This window comes from Indicator indicator, chromosome 3, assembly GCF_027791375.1.
Source record: "Indicator indicator isolate 239-I01 chromosome 3, UM_Iind_1.1, whole genome shotgun sequence".
Taxonomy (NCBI): Eukaryota; Metazoa; Chordata; class Aves; order Piciformes; family Indicatoridae; genus Indicator; species Indicator indicator.
In genome coordinates, this window is record NC_072012.1 from 23,322,629 (window position 1) to 23,344,232 (window position 21,604).

Below are 21,604 nucleotides of genomic sequence, written 5' to 3' on the forward strand. Positions count from 1 at the left end.
CATACTTAGAGGCAGCAGAGTAATTTTTTTATTGTGCCTTAGAAAAGAAGATTGTGGTGATAATAGAGACCTTTTGGAGGGGAAAGGGATCAAGTGTGAAGTTACCTAGCATGCTTGTGATGGATCACAACTGCATTCATGCATTTTAAAGGTTACCCTGGTATCTTCATATAATGTATTTAAATTATATCAAAAGTGTTTCAAAGTGAGCCAGCAGGTGCCCTATTTCTATGCAAGTACAAAGAAACATATGAAATTAAGGGCTAATTTTGTTAGTTTACAATCCTCTTTTGTATTGAAATGATAAAATGAACACTTCACCTAGATTGCTATTCTTTTTTGTTTTAAAGACTATCTTTCAAACCAACTTCATTTTCTTCTCTTGATGCACTGCAAAGCTCTTGAATTGTCACAAAACTAACGGCAACACTGCCAATTGTCATTTCTTTGCTCTCTCAGGTTGTTAGCATTCCAAGCTGCCACAAACTGTGACTTTAAATGCAGTGGAGCCTAGAACCTATACCAGTAGTGCAGATCAGCAGCTCAAAGACTTTTTGTTGGAATCTTTTTCACTGTCTAGAAGTCCAGTTAAAGTAACTCCATTATAAACTATTAAAATCACATTCTATTTCAAAGTCTACATGACTAAAAAACATTCAAAATTTAAAAAGTGTTGGTTTTTTTCAGGCTTTGTTTCAGCTATCCCCGAAATTCACCTTAGCACCTGGTAAGTGACTAACTGCTATCAGATGATATATGTAGGAAGAACAGTAACTTGTCCTGCTTCACTGACTGAAACACCTTCACGGTCCCTGCTTCAAAAATCTTAGCAGCTCATGTTTATTGTACAGAAGTGTAGTAGGGTTGATGTGTATGAGTGGAAACTAAGTTCTAAGAATCTAAAAAATGAGAAAAGAAATCAAATTGAAAAGATGGTTCAATGAACACGAACAAGAAAGATGTAGCATTTTTTGATAACACGTTCTACAGACCTGAGTCTTGTAAGCTTTCCTCTTTCTTTGACTTCCAAGACTGATAATGGAAAAAGCTGGGTAAAACTAGTTCTTTAGCAAATAAAACTCTTGCAAAGAAATTCCTTTGGCCAAGGTAAAAGAACAAAAGTTGCTCATAAAACAACCCTTGACAATCTGTACTCACTACAAGTAATTCTCCACTCCTCTCAGGAAAGGACTAGACAGGAGGCTGAAATACCTACAACTTCCAATGTAAGATCACATCAGAAACACAAAACGCATATTTAAGCTAAAAATGTATCAATTTGTCATCAGTGGGAGCTGCAGTGACTTCTCAAAACATGTATCTACAACTTTTTTTCAAAAGGGAAGAAGAAAGCAGGCATATTTTTTAAAAATTGTCTTGTTGTTTCCTTCAGTTGTTCATACCTACCATTAATGCCAGACGCTGACACATGAACACCACACAGTAACGCACTGTCATTTTACCTCACTAAAGGCTAAAGCAGGTGTAGGTTGTGTTTTACTGCAGAAATTTAAGTGTAGCTCTTACCTAAGGACACTGCAGGCATTCCATTAAAATCTTTACAAAACAAAGCTACATCAACTCATAAAAGCAAATCACTGCTTGTGCTAAAAAAGTGTTACACACATATGGATATGAAAAGGACACTGGGTTTATCAGACATTAAAAATGACTTAAAAATGACTAAGGGATCATGAGCAACCACAGTATGTGACCTGGAAAAAAATGTCTAGTTGAATAAATGAACCACTCAGAAAGCTGAAAATGAATGGTTAGAGTTTTAAAAATGGAAATTGAGTATGCAGGAATCCAGTAAACCACACTAAGAAAAGAAAAAAAGAAATTTCAATACCTTGATAAAGAACCTCTTATCTGTCCTAACAGGATTGTAGGAGGCAAGGTAAGCCGCTATGAGAAGGAATTTGGAGTAATAAGGAAGTTCCACATGTGTATGTGCAGAAAGTCCTAAAAAATAAACAGTATAGGAGTTACCAAGCCCCACTTCGAACATCCAACAGATTTCAAAGTAGACTTGTCCATGTTCTTTTCCTCCTTCCCCTCCTGCTCTACTTCTGTAACTGAATGATTATGGCTACCTTCTCAAGCCCATTAGCACAGACACAAAACCAGTAAATGGACAAGGAAGGGAATGAAGCTAACCAAAATATTCTTAATTTTGTATGGACTCATTTCAGAAACTGTATTTGAAACATCAGAGATCCATAAATCACTAAGGTATGACTTCCCATTAAAAAAAAAAAAAAAAAGCTAGGCTACTTTCAGTTAAGGTAAATTTTTCTGGCAAATGGCTCAGGTTAGGAGATGCACTTAAACACAACAGCAAAGCTTTTCTCCAAGATCCACCCTTTAGGCTGCTCCAAATTGTGCCAGGCAGCTCAGCCAGGAATGGGGTTGGCATGACAGAAAGGAGTAGTGCTGTGCTTCAGTATCTCACAACTTTTAGCTACTGCTTTATTTCCTACAGAAAAATGTCAAAAGTTTAAATACAATCCAGTTTGTCCAGCCTGCTACATGAACACTTCATTAAACTTGTCTGACATTAAAACACACTAGAACTACAGTCTAGTCAGTATTTTCCTTCCCACTTTTTACTTTTACTTCATATTTTTTCCTTTTACATTTCCCTGTTCTTGTCACTGAAGTTGTTTCTTTTACACAGCTTATACATATCAACAGGATGATCAAACTACCTTATTCATCCATTGTGAAACTATGGAGGCCCCTGAAAGGTCGTTCTTGTGCCTTCCTTTTTTTAACAGGTTTTCAATTTCTTGTTCTGTGAAGCAGTCCTACCTTTATCCACAAATATCAGCAAGTTAAGATCAAGGAATTAAATATGTCAAAAAGTTAAGGCTCAGAGTCTCCAGTGTGATGAGAAGCATCCTGGATGACAGGTAGCAGTAATTTCCTCTCATGCAGGTACAAACGGATGGCAGTTTTATTTTCACTTACAATAAACAGATTGCTTCGTATAACACATTAATTACAAATGCAACACCAAATAAACTCTTATGTATAGACAATTTAGTTTAAGGCAGAAATAACCGTTTCTACTCCACTGTTCTGATTTGTCAATATTGCATCATGCACTGAATTATTTGCTTATTTACATCCACAGCAAAATTTATTATGATTCCTTTTTAAGTAGGTTATTATCAAATGCTGTTTACCAACGGTTTCCCCTAGAAAATACATTTTCAATAAAGTCTCCTTTTCAGGGTTGTCAAGTGCTGAAGTACTTCATGATAATGTGGGCATGGAAGGAAGGAGTTTAATAAGAACACTTTGAATCAAACTCCTTTGGTCAACCATGTTGAAAAATTACTGATCATAAAGCAAACACAGCAAACAGTGTGATAATTGCAATTATCTTAAGACAATTTTAAAATCAGTGGCTATTTTATTTACTAAGGAAGAAATTATTTGTCATGATAAATAATGTGGAAAAGTGCTTCCAAAAGACCATGCCTAACTGACATTACCAAGAAAATGTTTTAGCCTTTCTTTCCAAATTGTAAATGAAGGCTCACCAATATATTGAGATTTGACTTCCAAGCCTGTCTAAAAGGAATTTCTACGATTATGAGATTTCTGTTTGCTAAGAAATCAGGACGCATGACAGCTCTTTTGTTTAGGGACGTGCTAGTCCAGTGTAATACAACAGATATAATATTGCCTTCCTTCCCTTGAACAATTCTGTTAGTTGGCACACAGAACTTTGACCATCAGGGGTCATCCCATTCCTAATCCATTCTTACATAAGAAATACTGATTGAAAGAAATCTGCTTTTACCCACAAAGGACATTAGGAAAGCCTACCCCCAGGATATACACTAGGGGAAAAAATAGCAACGGTCCTTTGGAGAACACCTTCTGAAAAATATGATTACCCTGAACTGTAATTGAATGTAACAGGTAGCCTTGTCTATGTAACTCCACTCACATGTTCTCAGATAACCACCACCAAGCTTGTCTGAAAAAGCACATATTTCAAACTACATGGCCCTGTGGCGTTACTGTATTTGATACCTTTCAACTGCCCAGGTTCTCCATCGTCACGCTGTAAGCGCTCCCACTGTGAGCTAAAAGACAGATCATGCAAATATATCAAGAGGAAGTATCCATTGGTCTTTTAGAGAACACTAACTGCTTGGCATATGTGTATGCTGATTTCATACATGGCTAGGATACAGTAAGAGAATAATTAAAAATACCAAGTTGTAGTTACTACCTTGCATGTAAGTTTCAGCAATGTACAAACTACAAGGATTTGGAAAAAAATGCAGAAGATAATGTTACATTAAGGTGTAAAAGTGAGTCCAAGGTAATTGTAAAATACTGACTTATTTCCTTTAACTACCATCAACTACCATCTATAGTTTCTAAGTTTTAAGAACAATGCAGAACTGGATAAAAAGTATTAAAATACTGATAGTTTTTATTTCTTTTTCTGCTTAACTGTTTAAGCTAGTGAGAACATGAAGCAAAGACTTCTACACAACCAGGTTCAGTTACTAGAATACTCCGTGGTCTCAGTAACATTCAAACGATAGAAATCACTGTATTTGTATCAAGATAAATAAATCAAGCACTACTTAATTATCTCTTTTTACATGGTGTAACATCAGAATCACTCATCTTAAAGACAGAGAAGACATTAAATCTAAGCTGATCATTACAATTAAAAAAAACCACCATTTTTTTGTAGCAGTCTGGCAACTTAAGAAATAAACCAAGAAAAACAGCCCATTAGCAGGATACCAGGTTTTAATTTTGTCAAAAAAGGTAATTCCATATAAGGACAATTTTGCCCTTAGACAAGAAAATAAGGGGTCAGAAAGTAAACATATAAACCTACCTCTATGACACAAAGATAAAGAACACAGATGATGAGAATCTGCAATGTCTCATTAGAACTTTGAAGCTTGCATGCATCCCTGGTACACAGAGAGAATCAGCCAAGTCAACTCTACAAGTGCGTTTGAAACACTGCCCATGTATTCTGGTGAAGGATTCTCATGCTTGGCAGTTTAGTACATGACGAAAAATGGACCTCTCTGCATGACCATCAGTGAAAAAGAGAACACAATCTATAGCCACTGCTTTACTTGCTAAGTATTTTATATGCTACAAATAACATTTTACCTAACAATTTTCTCCTGTGATGCTCTGTTTCTTACACCATATGGCACGAAAGAAATGCATATTAAAGAAAAAAAGATTCTATCTATCAAAAAATGAAAACCTGGCTATGAAATACAATGGAGAGAGTAAATATTTAGACAGGAAGCTTGTTAAACACACCAACATCAACAAAATACTGCCCTTCTCCCAAATTACCTGGATATTTCCCGGAGATAAACAGTCTGCATTGCCTTCTTCAAATGAGGTTCAATGTTTTTCCACAGTTTGCGGGTGTCACGTTCATTTGCTGCACCAAGCCAGAATTAGCTGTTAAACACTTAACTCCTACAACACTAAAACCCTTGACATGACATCTTAAGTCTAACACCCTGACTCTGAAATGCTGTATTAAGATGATACTGCATCAGCATCCATTTGCAAGTACATGCTGCCATTGAGGCTGTTTCTCTGCAGTTTATTCAAAGACACTCTAGGACAGTTTAGCAGAACCTCTACTTTCATTCTCTCCTCTTATCCTTGACAGAGAAATAACTTCTCTTAATGCTTTGCAGAACTCCTGGGGCTTGAGCAAGGAGAAAGTTTTCACATTATTCCCATCTGAATTCCACAAAACACCACTAAAAGTAACCTACTGCTGCAAATGCTGCTTACTGGGTGCAACTGGAGTAAGCAATGCTCTTCTGACCTAAGAAATAGTCACAAAACAACGAGGATCAAAGCAAAATCCTCCACAAAACCCACAGCAGGGCACCTGCACTCTCATACACCTGCTCAAATTCAACAGCAGCTCACCTTCTCCTCTGACCACAGGTTCACAGTATTTCGAAAAATTGAGAGCTGCCTACAGAAAGCAAAAAGCACAAGTCATTAGCAAGTAACTCTGTCTTTGGATGAGCTACAGAATCCACAAGACATTAACAAGTAAAAAACTTTGGATAAGCTACAGAAGCTATCAGGCAACATACTGCATTACTTTGAAAAAACCAATGAATTCTTGTTCAGTCAATAGTTATGCCACCTACTTCCAAGCATTATGTTGTAATGTGTCACAACATTTCTGCTGATTAAATAATTAAATAATCTGCCACAGGTTGCCTACTTTATATTTCAGCAAAATCTGTTTACTGTACTCAGGGGTTCCTCTTTCTTTAAAAAAATAACATCATCATTAAACATTATAAACACAATAAATATGTTTCATGAACTTTTTTACTCCATTTTCAGATAAAGCTTTCCATCCCAGAGGCAGTTCAGTATGTTCAAAACCAGGTTACATACTTCCACAAACACCAGCACAAATTATTTAAAAACAAATAAAAATGAGGAGGAGAAAAAAAAAAAAAGGGGGGGGTGGGGAAAGAAAACCAAAACTGAAACTCTGATAACACATTCCATACACAAATGAACTCCTTTTGCCTAAGGTAAGATGGAGAAATCTTTGACAAAGTTGCAATCTAGATTCTTTGCAACATCAGTATTTTGTAAAATAGCAATCCCTATGATTCATTCTCCTGTTGTCCTACCACACCTTATTAAATCTCTATGCTAGTATACAGAACTCAATGCAGTAACTTCCACATATATATCTAACATATACACATTCTATGTCACTGAATAATTTTGGTTCTGTCATTTGCCTTTAATAGAAGGAACTTGTCAAACAAAAAGAATTTAAGGTCCAATTATGTACAATCTTTTCATTGTGTTGGTCTTTCACACACATATATACTACACAATACTACACTTAGTAGTAGACATACAAGCTTTCATCACTTTTAGCACCTTATCCCAGCAGGTGAAAATAAGCAGCAAAACCTTCTCAGTCCCTCAGATATCAAGGAACAGCTTGAGCTCAAAAACCACAACAGACATTCTAGGATGGGTGAACCACTGGCAGTCTGGCATCTCCTTAGTGCAACTTCTGTTGTATAAAACTGCAATGGAAAACCTTTACAGCCACCAAAACAATCACAACCTTCATTATGGATTTTTACAGAAAATGCTTTTTTGAGCTAACACATTCTTAAGAGAATAGATTTAGACTAGATATCAGAATTTTTTTATGATGAGAGTGGTGTGGCCAAAGAGGTGGTAGATGCTCCGTCCCTGGAAATATTCAAGGTTAGGTTGGATGGGGCCCTGAGTAACCAAATCTAGAAGTCTCTGCTCACTGCAAGGGGGCTGGACTAGACCTTTAAAGGTCTCTTCCAACCTAAAACATTCTATGACTCTCTGTGTCTAGATTCATTCAACCTTCAGAGCTCATTTGGAAAAAAAAATAAATAATGAACCAAACAAACAAAACAACAATGCTAAAGCAGCTCATCTCACCAGATGCTGAAGTTCTTTCAGGTCCCTACAGACCATGTAGAAGACACCAAGCAGAATATTGATATACGCAGCATAGAAATCTGCAGAATACAATGGGGGATGATGCTGAGACAAGATCTTCTGCAGGTGTCCTGTTTAAACAAAAATAAGTTTTGCTTATACAAAGCTAACTTAAACTGACTACAGTTTTCAAGTTAAGTGGAAAACTAAAACTATAATCATTAATTAAAAAACACAAAACACCTAAGCCTACAGTGATTAGAAGCAGCAGCCAATACAATGGATCTACAATGTTAATTTGAGATGTTTTGGCAAGTGGGAAAAGTCTTTTAGAGGGTGTGTGAATATAGACTTTCACACTCCAGTAGCTATTACGTATTGTGGATTCTGTAAAAGGCACATATTTGTTTGATTTTGGACAAAGTATTACTCGATCCTTGAAAAACAGTTTAAAGAATGAGTTTACCAATGCTGTAGTCAGGAAAATACAAGGTGACTGGCTCAAGGCATCCAGTGTTTGGGCGAAACAGTTCCCATACGATTTCGCTGAGCAGGACAACGGTCACGTTTCTGTCAGTCTACACAGCAAGAAAAATAAAGGAAAAACAAGACTGCATGTTACGGTATCAATCAGAAAAATTATCACTGTCACTCCTCTGTTCCACAAAAATCTCCACATTCGCAGTTCAATAGAAATTACTAGCATAGTAATAAAGCTTCAGGGAGCCGAACCAAGCAGCTGATGAACTCGCAGATTTTCATTATTACACAAGACTTCTCTTCATCCCTTGCCAATTCACTGACATGTAAGCTTTGTGGGGTGATGGAGCTCTAGTACTAGATAATACCAAATAGATACCAAAGAGATTCCATATACAATTAAACCCAGACTCTCAGAACAAACAGGAGGAGACAAAACGCAAAGAATGCTCAATGCTTTCTGAAACCAAGCTATTTATTACTTGCATTTTAAAGATAAGTTGATCCTTAAAAGCTAAAAAGAAACCATCCCAAACCAAAACCACAGTATTTACTGTGTACTCTCCCAACTGCCTCACTAGTTACAAACAAGGCTTGTAAACACTAGCATCTTCTTTTTAACCAAGTTTCTATTGACAATATATTTGTCTTGAGTTTGCTGTTTTGGTCAACAGATAACGAAACACTTCATAACAAAAAACATTCCTTCTTTTTCCATCATCCTTCAATGTATCAGATTTAATAGGAAGCTGTGAAGAAAATGGCTCATTCTTCTGCTTGGCAAGGTTAAAAAAATCTGCATTAAAAAGTCATTCTTCAAGAAGAACATTTCAAAACTCCTGAGGCACCTCAGTTCTCTTCATCAGTGAGCCTGTATGGAAAAACAGCATGTTTAGTTACTGCCATTAATACATAATAATTTTTTCCCATACACTTACCAATTCCTGAAGCCTGAGAAACGATGGCAGTATGTTTGCTTCCATTTCCCTCAGCTGCTCTGCTCTATCCAGCACCTTTTAACAAAGCAATGATCTTATTATGTAGACAATGGCATCTTCCATTCTGACATGGACTTAGAACTCATTCTTAGCTCATGGAAACTCATTTCCCTAATGGTCCTTGAACAGCAGAAACCACTGAAATATCAAGACCCCTTAAAGAAGCAACCACCTCTCAAAAAAAAAAAAATACAATCCCCAGACAAGCAACATTCTCATGTCTTGAGGCACTAAGAATCAAAACCTAAATATAACAGTCAAGAATAGCACTGCCAAAGCCGTGATATAATGTCACTAACAACTACTGAGACCTCAATTTTGGTCCAAATTTCTGCTTAGATTATCACAGTATCACAACACATTAGAGGTTGGAAGGAACCTCCAGAGATCATCAGGTCCAACCCCGCTGCAAAAGCAAGATCACCTAGGGTAGTCCGCAGAGGAATGCATCCAGACAGGTTTTGAATGTGTTCAGAGAAGGAGACTACATAGTACTGTAGCATTATATGAACATGCTAATGGTAGGAGAGCTATTTTTTCCCCCAAAAGAAATTATTTTTCAGAAATAAGAGCTGATATTTTCAAATTAGTTATCATCTGAAACTTACACAACTGAATTTTCAGTTAGATTTTTCTTGCCATAGTTCGCACCCAAGAAATTTACAGAATTTATCCTACTGCATGCAAACCCCCCGTAACACCAACAAATATGTAACACTCATTCAAAGAGCCTAGAGGCTCCAAATAGGAACGTGAATACATGCATGGACATCCTTTGACCAAAAGAAATTAAATCCTATTCCCAGCATAATTTGTTCCTATCAAGATTTTTAAAAATATAATAGAAACATTTCTTTTATGCCTCACTTACTACTTACAATATAAATCTAATTTCTGAAGTTCATTAATGCTGCTGAAAAAAACCTAGAGATGCCTAGAAAATTATCTTTTTCTATCCCACTTTTCCTCCCCACATCAAAACATTAAGACAGCTATCATTTCTGTTGCCCACAGTAAGAAAAAAAAAATTATCTAGGCAACCAAGAAATGTTTTTTGAAAACTATTTCAAAAGCACATCATAAACTCCTGAAAGCACAGCTCACCTCTGTAATACTAGCTCACACTTCCTGGGAATTTATGTAGAACTACAATATATGATTCTATACTGGCATTTGGTTCATAGGATAAACAACTTCAGGGATGAAGACTGCACTACATTACTGACCAAATAGAGGGTACATATTTTTACTAACAATATAGTGCTTAATGGACCCAGTGACATGCAGCTACCAAACACAAAGCTTTAATGTCTTGACTTAGGTACATCTTATTTCTTAGTTAAGTGAGAAACACTGTGACGTAGTTTGAGGAATATATCAAGTGGTTCACAGGAACAGCCTACCCACAGGCCTGTAAATCCATTATTTAGCTTTAATATAGGTTTGTCACCCTTCAGCTTTTTAAAGAAAATACACTTTAGAACAGTAAAAACAGCAGTTTGATACTTCTGTAAAGTGTTAAACATTGTAAATGTGCAAATTACTATAAGTTGTATCTGTTCCAATTTTTCAAGTAGTAAGAATGAATAAATTCATTTTTCACAAGTAATCAGAAGCATTCATCACATATGCTTGGGCTAAAAGTAACATTTAAAATTCTCTGCTTGAAAGTAAACATTCATCTTAATTTGCTTCAAGTCAATTGGGCTGAAATTTTACATTATTTACTATTGACACAAAACAGAATAAATTAGTGCAGCACTGACAATGCATGTTACCAGCACACTGGTCTTCCATCAGTCTCAGTTTCAACCACTCCACAATAAATCATTAGACAGGTTAATATACATTAATTGAGTTCCCCTATTCCTGTGTGTTCCCATACAGAACTGAAATACTGATTTAATGATTAATTCTTCTGATTGGGCAACTATTTACCTAATACAACAGAACCTTACTAGGTGTTTAATGGTTTGCTATCTATTATAGAACTTTCTAACTTTCTGAGCAAAGCTAATCTTCGTATAACACATGAAGCATTATTTACTGATGCAGAACAGTTTTTTAATTAAAATATTAATCTGAAAGTAAAATTTTAATTTATACAGTATTTTAGTGCTACATTTTTTTCTTGTGGAATTGCTGAAGGATTCCAATACCACATTTCTGACAGCAAACTAAAATTAATTATCTATGTATAACTTCTTATCTATTTTAAGTACTGGTACATTTTTTTCTTCATTCAATTTTTAAAGAAGTATGTCAAATTTATTACCCTTGTCAGCTGTAGGCAACTATGAGATAGCACTGTTTCCACTAAACATAGTATGAAGTTATTTAACTCGGTGGTTTAAGTATTTTAAAATTTAAATAAAACATACTCAGCTATAACCTGTGGAACAGAATGAAGAATGTTCATTGCAATTAAGAGCTTCTTGTTTGATTGTGAAAAAACAAAGCAGTGTACTCACTGATTGCTTCAAGAAACATGTTGAGTGATTACTCAGGACCATCAAGCTTTCAATCTTGAACTACTTTCATGTTTTCTTAAAGAATCAGTTTGGCCTCTTAAAATCCCCTTAAGTTCTACCATCTTTTGCATGTCCAAAATGCCTACACACAGTACCTACACATCACTAATACTATGGCATTCATATTTTCAAGATAACAGATTTTGTTCAACAAAGTAGTTCTGAGGAGTCTATGTCCTTTCTTCTGACCTACTGTATGCCTGAAATTTGCTTCTTTGTTCATCTCTCATGATACTGCTCCAGATGTCAGCAAATTTTATCTCCTTTATTTAGTTAAGATTATGACAGGAAAAAAAACCCACCACCACAAAAAAAAAAAACAACCAAAAAAAAAAAAAAAAAAAAAAAAAAAAAAAAAAAAAAAAACAACCAAAAAAAACCACCCAAAAACAACCAACCCCAAAACAAAAAACCCCAAACCAAAAAAAAACCCACCACCAACCACAACAAACCAACCCAAAACCTAGCATTCTAGTAAATACTGGTTGAATCATTCCTGTGGTCTAAATTCTGATCAGTTTTTCTGTGGTCTGTGTGTTTCTTCCACTTGAATGTATCAAATTTTTCATTGCAGTCTTTTTTTTAAATTTAAATTTTAAAAGCACAATTCTTGTCTCTGAGGGTCACAGATGCAGTTGAAGATGTACAATCTCAACAGCACTATTAGAGATGAAATTATGCATTTAGTTCCTTCATACAACTCCTAACTTGGACCTGCTCTGGCCTACTAGTTCTTGTCATTTGCATGCTCCACAATTCACCTCTATTCTGCTTCCCAATTTTGCTTTTTTATTAGTGAAGCTACCTTCATAAGAAAACAGACAAGCAAATACAGACTCTGTACTTTAACATTATTGTATACCTAATTTAACTTTGAAGTACAATTCATATTCATTCAAATACAAGGTCCTGCATCTGGGTCGAGGCAATCCCAAGCACAAATACAGGCTGGGCAGTGACTGGCTAGAAAGCAGCCCTGAGGAGAAGGACTTGGGGGTGCTGGTGGATGAGAAGCTCAACATGAGCTGTCAATGTGCACTTGCAGCCACAAAAGCCAACCAGATCCTGGGCTGCATCAAGAGAAGTGTGGCCAGCAGGTCAAGGGAGGTGATTCTCCCCCTCTACTCAGCTCTGGTGAGACCCCACTTGGAGTACTGTGTCCAGTTCTGGAGCCCCTATTACAAGAGGGATATGGACATGCTGGAACGTGTCCAGAGAAGGGCCACCAGGATGATCAGAGGGCTGGAGCACCTCTCCTATGAGGAGAGACTGAAAGAGTTGGGGCTGTTCAGTCTGGAGAAGAGAAGGCTCCGAGGTGACCTTATTGTGGCCTTCCAGTATCTGAAGGGGGCCTACAAGAAAGCTGGGGAGGGACTTTTTAGGATATCAGGTAGTGACAGGACTAGGGGGAATGGAATAAAGCTGGAAGTGAGTAGATTCAGGCTGGACGTAAGGAAGAATTCTTCACCATGAGAGTGGTGAGACCCTGGAATGGGTTGCCCAGAGAGGTGGTTGAGGCCCCATCCCTGGAATTGTTTAAGGCCAGGCTGGATGAGGCTCTGGCCAGCCTGATCTAGTGTGAGGTGTCCCTGCCCATGGAAGGGGGGTTGGAACTAGATGATCCTTGTGATTCCTTCCATCCCTGACTGATTCTATGATTCTACATTCATTATTAGTTATGCTATACAGGCTTTGTGTATAAAGTGTTCTAAACCCATGAAAAATACAGAACCTTACCTGAAACCAGTAACCCAATGGAAAAAATCTAAACAGTATTAACAGATTTTGAATTAAGTCCATAGGGAAATTTTGTGAAAACTTACCTATAAAACACATACAAATTATTGATAACAATTATTCACATTCTCTTAACCAAAATAAAACTGGGCACTACAATGAAATTACTTACAATGTATAATGTTTGATGTTGAAGTTCTTGACTTGCAACAGCTTGTTTAAACAGACGTACGAAGTCGTTTAAGGTATCGCAAGGCACATGAGAAGCCTGTTCTGCCTCAGAATAGCTTTGCAGCTGGATGAGAATTTCTTCTAAAAGAAGTCGTGAAGTAAAGTATTCCACACAGTTCACAAATACATGAGGAAGCTGAAGAGGGTAAAAAAAGATACAACAACAATTTCACTACTGCAAATTCTTCTCACTGTTTTCCATATACTCTCACAAGTAAAAGTAAGTTTAAGGAAGAATTACAAGAAGATTCAAAAAAAGGTCTAAGTGACTCTCAGACTGAACTGAGGATCATTACCATGGTTTAGTGACCATGATGGTGTTGGGTTGATTTTAGACTAAATCTTAGAAGTTTTTTCCAACTGAAACTATTCTATGGTTCTACAAGCACTTACTTGTCACTGAAGCTATTTCAGGTTAAGTCACTTTTAGAGAGCTGAACAAAATTTGGCTCCTTTTTTTCTTTTAAAACATTTTTAGGTAAGTTATTTGAATTCTATTTCAGTACGTACAACTTCATTTTGTCCTAAGTGCAGTCATGAGAAGAGAGATGCATTCACCATAGTAAGCAGACAAGAAGAATTGAGAAGACTGAAACTGATGAGAAAACAAACCGTTTTGAGAAAGTAGAAGCTAAGTTAGTGGGACCACCTATTACAAACAAATTTTAAATTCAATATTCATTGTGAATATTCTTACCTGTAAGGTGTTTAGAAGAGTGTGCATCACATAGGTCTTTCCACTAGCTCTATGTCCATAGATAAAGATGGATGGAAAACTAAACTGCTCACGCTAGGAATAAAAATAAAATAAAGTTGTTGCTGTTTCAGTTCTTTTACGTTCAACAGATGAAAGATTTATCAATGAAGTTTCCCTCCAAAAGAAAAGTTATCTTTTAAATTGAGGCATTAAATATGAAATATGTCAACTATTAGGGGATCAATGTGATCAAGTTTTATGTTTCACCTTCACTGAAATGTTGGGAGAAAAGTCCCAAGAAACAAGTATCCCATAAAGCTACCAGTGAAACTGCTATAACATGATGGTACATTTTTCATGGGTATGATGGTTTTAAGACTGTCTTTACTTTTTCCTCACAAAGTTCAAGCAGAAAATTGAAATAATGTAAATAAGTCACTATTGGGTGTAAGAAAGCAAAATAATGATTATTCTAAACACTTCCATTGGAGAGATAGAAATGTTTAAGAGTCAGTGCTCAAAACAAGGTACGGGCAGTCCGTCTGCTCTGCATTTCTCTTCTGGCTGCAGATAACATACTGGCATACTAACCTTGACAAGCTAAGTTTAACAAACCTCTCAGCTTCTTGGCTTTCTTCCCTTTTGCCTGCTCTGGGAAGGTGGGGGGGAAGGCAATGAAGCACAGCCCCTCTCGGGGCCAGAGGGCTTTGTTGTGTTTTTCTGTTGATTGTACATATTTGTAAATGTCATGAATAGTGTATATTTGTACATATTCATTGCTTTTCATCACAGATTGTCATTTTGCCTGTAAATACAGCTTCATTTGCTTCCGGACTGAGCTAGCCTGGTTATTGTCATTGTGGGAGGGGGATTCCAGCTCTCCACTGCAACAATGGGAAAACAAACAAAAAAACCAAACCACCAACCCTACAAACAAGCAACAAAAACACACACTGAAAGGGGAAAAAAAAAAAAAAAAGTAGTGGGCTCCTACCTCAAATTAGTTAATAAACTGAAGCAAAATCTTGGCAAGCACAAATTGCAAGCCCTACATCATCCTAACCTCAGCAAACACTATTATCAAAGAAAAAAGAATTACACAGTTTGGTGGAAGAGATGGTCAAAGAGCCTGCTCTTCTCTCACAAGACAGTATTTGACTTAGCATCTCTGTTTACTTAATGGTACTGATGCTGTATGTTTCATAGACTATTTTCTTTAAGATGCACGCAAAATAATTAAGCTGCTCTTTTTATTTCATTCTGAACAAGTTATTTATTTGTCTGCTTTTCTCATTTCTAAGAATTGAGTATACTGACTTAAAGAATTAATACAAAAAAGAATTTTGACACTTTTAATGAACGTCAAGGGTTAGGCTGGGCCAACCACTGAATGACTAACAGATGCTCTTAACCCCTTTCTTTTCCCCTTGTGTACCACCACAAAAACGCCCTTAAAATGCCTTCTCCCTCAGATAGCAGAACACCTCTGTTCTGGTCAAACACACAACACAGAAACCATTACCTCTCCAAATATAGACAGCAACAAGGACACCTGGGATTCTCGACAAGGCACCAAACTTTCTAACTGAAGCAGCTTGGCTGCTGGATATGCTGGATGTTCAAGATTAGGCATTTTGATGTTCTTGCAGTTAGTCACCTAAACATGCATATCCCATGTGAGGTGCAGAGATAAAAGATAAGATTATCTGGAAAAGAAAAGGTTTTAATTATCATTTGCTGTCATATACATAAAAGAGGAAAATTAACAGGAATTGAAATAAAATCTAAACAGACATTCCACCTCAGGATAATAGTATCATTATAATAAACTTAACAGACTTCATCAATATCAAGCTTTACTCTGTAAGGCATTACACAGGCATTTTCACAGCAGAGAGAATAAAATAATTTTTAAAAAAAATCAAACAAAAAGGGAAAAGCATATAGGATATGATCAAATTAATATAGCAAATGGTCATAGTTTAGCTAACTGAAGAAATACATATTTAGTCCTGGTCTTATATGCATTTAAAAGTATCAAGGGAATAAAATTAGGAAAGTAGGTTAGTCACAGGTCATCACCTCCCTGGAGAGCAAATAAATCAGGATTTACAAGTAACAGAGCAGAGGTAGGACACAAAAGAAAGATAGGATGACAACAGCTCTTCACATGTTAATAGCTACATTTACCCTAGCTTAAAAGCAGAAGAAAACCCAGCTGATGCTGAAGACTGACAATTAGACTTAAAAAATAGTAGGAGCCCAAACTAGCTAGAGAAAGTTCTAATATTAATTACAATTTACCTTTAGACAAGGACTAGTCAAGGAAGACGGAGGGTCTCAATTGTCCAAACACTGAAAAGGCTGAACTTGAGTGATAGATCACAGAAAAATACCTCAAAGATACTACTTAGTCTGCTACTTCTAAAACTGATAGAAAGGTGATAGATCTGTCTGTAGTGATAAAGACAACAACTGAAATAACCTCACGTGCTGGATTCTGACTTTGTCAAATGTAACATGACTTAGAACCCAAAAAGAAAATTCAGAAATGTAGCTAGTTTTCTGAAATATAAATTCGGATTGTATAACGATCAATAGAATAAGAAGTGGAATTAATATGGAAAAAAAGGATAAATGAAAGATTAGAAGCAATGCCAGTATATTAACACTTCAAATTACACATAATTGTGAGCAATTGTGTAACACTTAACAAGGACTACAGTTAGATATCAGGAAACCATAATTCTGAAGCACCTGAGAAAAAATCAAGTCAATTACAGAGTAAGTGTGAGAAATCAAAGTAATGTAGCTATTAAAAAAAAAAGCATAATCATATGCATCAGGAAAAATATTACCCAGACAACCCTAGAAATAGCCTTGACCCATGTCATACCAGCAAGATATTAGCTTTGAGTAAGTCTGACCACTTGTCCACACTATCTACCCAAGTATTCTAAATGGAACGAAGAAACAGCAACAAAAAAAAAATTGCATAGCCAGATTACAGTTGCTCTCTAAAAATAAGGTACAAATAAATATCAACAATTTAAACAAAGGGGGGGAAAAAGTAGCCTCCAAAACTAAAGACAAACAAGGAGAAAAGTTTTAGAAATGGCTGAAAAGTGTACACAAATTTAAGTACAGCTTTTTACTTCCATTGCCTAGATGTGATCAGGGTTTGACTAAGTGCCCTAATTACATCTAAAGCCATGACCTACTACAGTTTCTCCATTCTGCTAGCTAACTGCACTCCAGAAGAGCGTGAATTGCCTATTGATTACAGCGTATCTGACAGCTCTGTTTGCTTCTCAAATACCTCAGAACATGCCAGCTTACACTAAACAAATTTAAGCCACTGGATGAAAACGTACTTCTCTACTGACCACGTGTAGGTGTCTTAATCTTCAAGGGGATCCCATCCTAGAGCTCGCAAGAGAAAGATGTTTAGAGTAACACGTTCACAAAACAATTACATTTAGATTAAATGATAATGTGCTGACACAAAGAGTAGCATCAGCCAAAACCTGAATTCGGGATGCTCCTGGCCAGGGTAGGTTGCACAAAGTTTGCACAAGGGATTCCAGCCAGACCAAGAGGAACAGAAAGCACTCCGTTCCCAGCTGAGTCTAGGTAAGGATACCAAACGCACAGGCTAGATTTGATGGTTGGATTTGATGACTTAGGAGGACATCTCACAGCGTATTGGTCCTAAAATATCTACGCTGGCATGTCTTTCTACACTTTAGCATGAAAGGTGGCAGAACTGAAGAAACTAGCCCCTCGACACTGCCGGCACAGCCATGCCTTGGTGGAGGGGCAATGCCGACCCCTGGGCCTCCGCAGCGCGGTCTCTCCACGGAGCCGGGACTAAGGGTTCCCTCAGCCACGCGTCTGTGAGGCTGAAGGCGAACCTGGGCTCCAGGGGCAGCTCGAATTACGGCAGGCCGGCCGGAAAGCAGCCGGGACCTCAGGTCCCTCACCCCCGCGCGCCGCTCCGCACCGATTCCAAACCAGAACATAGGAGGAGCCACTCACTTCACTCCCTTCCTCTCCCCCAGCCTAAGGCCAGAAAACAACCGCCCGCCCGCCCCCGTCCCCAGGCCAGGATGAGTCGGGTCGGGTCCGGCCGAGCCGGGCCGGGCTTGAGCGAGCCGAGCCGAGCCCAGCCTGGCCCTGCCTAGCCGAGCCGAGCCGAGCCGAGCCGCCGCCACGCGTTCAGCTCCCCCCCCGTAGCGCACCCCAGCAGCCCACACTCACACCGTCTGCACACTAGCTCTCGCTGCCGCTTTCCACACATGCGCATGCCAGCTCCGCCTTCCCCAGCCAGCGCGCAGGTGCGGAGCCCGCAGCGTGCGCTATGGGGAAACGGAGGTGCCTGCCCTCACTGTGAAACTGGCGGGGCGGGAGAGAGTAGTATGATCAGGCAGGGTATTGGGCGTGCCGAGTGGATGATCTGGAGGTCCAGGGGTGAGGTAGTGTCTTATGCTGGGGGCCCCAGAGCTGAACACAGTACTTCATGTGGAGTCTCAAGAGAGCGGAAGAGAGGAGCAGAATCGTCTTCCTTGACACTTCTCTTGATGCAGCCCAAGATACAAATGGCTTTCTGGGCTAGAAGTGCATGTTGCTGGATCATAGTTGGTTTTTCATCCACCGATACCCCTATGTCTTTCTCTACCGAGTTGTTCTCAATCCAGTCATCCAGCCTGTGTTTGTGCTTGGAGTTGCTTCAACCCATGGGCAGGACTTGCTGAACTTCATCAGCTTTGTATGGACCTACCTCTCAAGCCTGTCCAGGTCTCTCAGGATGGCATCCCATCCCTCAGGTATGTCAGCTGCACCTCTCAGTTTGGTGTCATCTGGAAACTTGCTGAGAGTGCACTCAATCCCACTGCCCATATTGCTGACAAAGATGTTAGTCAAAAATGGTCTCAATACTGACCCACTGGTCTCCACTGGGACATTGAGCTATTGACCACAATTCTGAGTCCAACCGTCTAGACAATTCCCTGTCCACCAAGCGGTCCATCCACCAAACTCATGTCTCTCCAATTTAGAGACAAGGATGTCATGCAATACAGTGTTAAATGTCCAGGCAAACATGGTTAGCGGTTAGGGTTAGGAGTTAAGGTTATGGTTTAAAGTTAGGAGTTAGAGCTAGATTTTAGAGTTAGGGGTATGGTTACTGTTAGGGTTAAAGGGGTTAGTTTCCCCTCTTTTACACTTGAGGTGAAAAAAAAATACAACCACAGAATTGCTTTGGGTGAAAAAGACATTTAAGACCATCCAATCCAACCATTCTCTATCTCCACAAAGTCTAGTGTAAAACTATGTCCCTCAGCATTACATGTCTGTCTCTATTAAACATCTCTAGGGATGGGGATTCAACCACCTACTTGTGGAGCCTGCTCCAGTCTTTGAGAACCCTTTAAGTCAAGAAGTTTCTTCTCATAGCCAACCTAATGCTCCTCCGGTGCAAACTGAGGCCATTTACTCTCATATCACTTGTTTCTAGGAAGAAAAGACCAACAGGCACCTCATGCCAACATCCTTTCAGGGAGTTGTAGAAGGAAAAAAAGGAAAAAATGGCACCCTTGGAAGAAAGGGCTCTGTAAGACAAAGGCAATTTTCTTACCAAACTTATTGAGAGCATGAAAAAGTAATGATTTATGAAGGCAGTATCTGGGATTAAAGCTGCAAAATACAGACTGTAATTATTTTGTATGCCCTTTTTCTTCCTAGTCAATACTACCATGTGAGATTCCTTTAATCAATTAAACAGGAACATTCGTGATGCAAAATGAATTGCTTGCAACAACGTTGGACAGTATTTACTGATTTGTCCTGCCTTCAGCCTGCAGTGTGTTGATGCAAGTGTGCCATCAAGTGGTACAAGAAGAACTTGTCGAAGAGCTGATCCTCTAGCTCAAGTCTGTTAAACAGAGGAGACCTCGTGTGCCCTGAAATGCCACTTTCTGAAATCTCTAAATAACAAGCGTCGAATATTGAGATGCCACCATAAAACTAGGTGGGGAAAAGCTCTGTGGATGGGGTTCCTGGGAACATAACTGCAAGGGCTAATGCCTGTCCATTCAGCAAGATCTGGGGCTCTTATAACAGACATATAAACACCTGAAAGTCTGCTAAAGGCCCAAATTACCATACAGCATGGAGCTGGAGCGTACCTCCCCAGGCCTGGGCTCCTCAGGCGCTGTCGCAGCAGCCCCTAAAAGTGGGAAGGCGCCGGCCCAGCCTCTCTACCCGGGGAAAAACTGTGAGGTAATCATTAGGGAAGAGTTTAAAGGAAAAAGTTGAGGTAATACAGAGAGGACAGAGGTGACATTTTGAAGGGAAAACCTGAGGAAAATTAAGGGACAGAGGTGACGGGGAAAACGTAATTTTAGGGAACAGGATGCAGATTTTGGAGGAAAAAGCTGAGGTAATTTAGAAGGGAGAGAAATTATTTTTTTCAAGGAAAAAGCTGGTGTGTTTAGGGTGGATGGAGGTGACGTGGAGGGAAAAGCTATGGTAAGTTAGGAGGGGATAAAATTTAGAGAGAAAGTTAGATATTTAGAGGGGGAGACTTGATGTTTTTGATAGAAAAGGTGACAAAATATAGAGTGGAGTGAATGTAAAATTTGGAGTGCAAACTTAACTGAAGTTGAGAGGGACATTGCATTTTGGAGGGGAATGCTAAGTTGGTTTAGCTGAAACAAATTGCACTGGATACTGGTCAAGGAGAAAACAAAAAATTAAATCAATGATGCTCCTAGAGTCAGGCTTCTCCACATGTATTGGTTAAGAGTTGGCGCTGCTGAGGCCTAACTGTATCCTCCATCCTTGGTGGCAGCTGGCACAGAAGAAAGAAGAGGTCTGGTGTGGAACAGCGAGGCGAGAGAGAGTGGGAACAGGAGCAGCATTGGGCTGAAGAAGGGGGCATGAGAAAGGCACCCTGGGCTAAGGACTGTCACTGGGGCTGTAGTCACACAATACCTTTGCCAGCACATTTAGGGTGCCCTGTCTGGCTCTGCACTGGGCAACCTCCCTGTAAGCGTGGCTGGGTCGTTGCTTCTGGTGTTGTTGGCCTTTTGCTGCCTTGCTCCTTTGGCTGGCCAGAGAGAGTGGCAAGCCTGCAAGGAGGGAGCAAGCCAGTGTCTCCATACCCTTGGAGCTCCCTGAACTCCAAGGCCCTGCTGTAAGCAGAGGAGAGCTTACTGGCTGCTGGCAGTACTTGACCCCCTGTACTTGAGGCATGTCACAGCATTTGCCACTTGGTACCTGTGATGGCCCTTGGCATGTTGAGGGCCCTCTGGCCTCCTTGCAGCCCTGGGGGGCTCTGGGGTAGGGATGCCAGCCCAGCCAGTGGCTTCACAGAGCTTTTCCCCTCTCCTGGGAAGGGGTGTGTGCCCCACCTTGTCTCTGTGTGCCTGAGT

The 21,604-nt window shown here is 39.0% G+C and overlaps 1 protein-coding gene across 1 annotated transcript in view; it reads right to left on the bottom strand.

Moving 5' to 3' along the window:
• Positions 1 to 15,822, bottom strand: part of ORC5 (origin recognition complex subunit 5) — a 54,162-nt gene extending 38,340 nt beyond the window's left edge. Inside the window, exons 1-10 of the mRNA XM_054399704.1 lie at positions 15,694 to 15,822; positions 14,172 to 14,264; positions 13,416 to 13,610; positions 8,916 to 8,990; positions 7,964 to 8,075; positions 7,498 to 7,628; positions 5,959 to 6,007; positions 5,362 to 5,452; positions 4,051 to 4,103; positions 1,853 to 1,965 (exon numbers count right to left, since the gene is read on the bottom strand). Coding sequence (XP_054255679.1) covers positions 1,853 to 1,965; positions 4,051 to 4,103; positions 5,362 to 5,452; positions 5,959 to 6,007; positions 7,498 to 7,628; positions 7,964 to 8,075; positions 8,916 to 8,990; positions 13,416 to 13,610; positions 14,172 to 14,264; positions 15,694 to 15,804 — 1,023 coding nt within the window. The 5' untranslated portion in view covers positions 15,805 to 15,822. The remainder of the gene's footprint in view (positions 1 to 1,852; positions 1,966 to 4,050; positions 4,104 to 5,361; positions 5,453 to 5,958; positions 6,008 to 7,497; positions 7,629 to 7,963; positions 8,076 to 8,915; positions 8,991 to 13,415; positions 13,611 to 14,171; positions 14,265 to 15,693) is intronic.
• Positions 15,823 to 21,604: the final 5,782 nt, after the last annotated feature.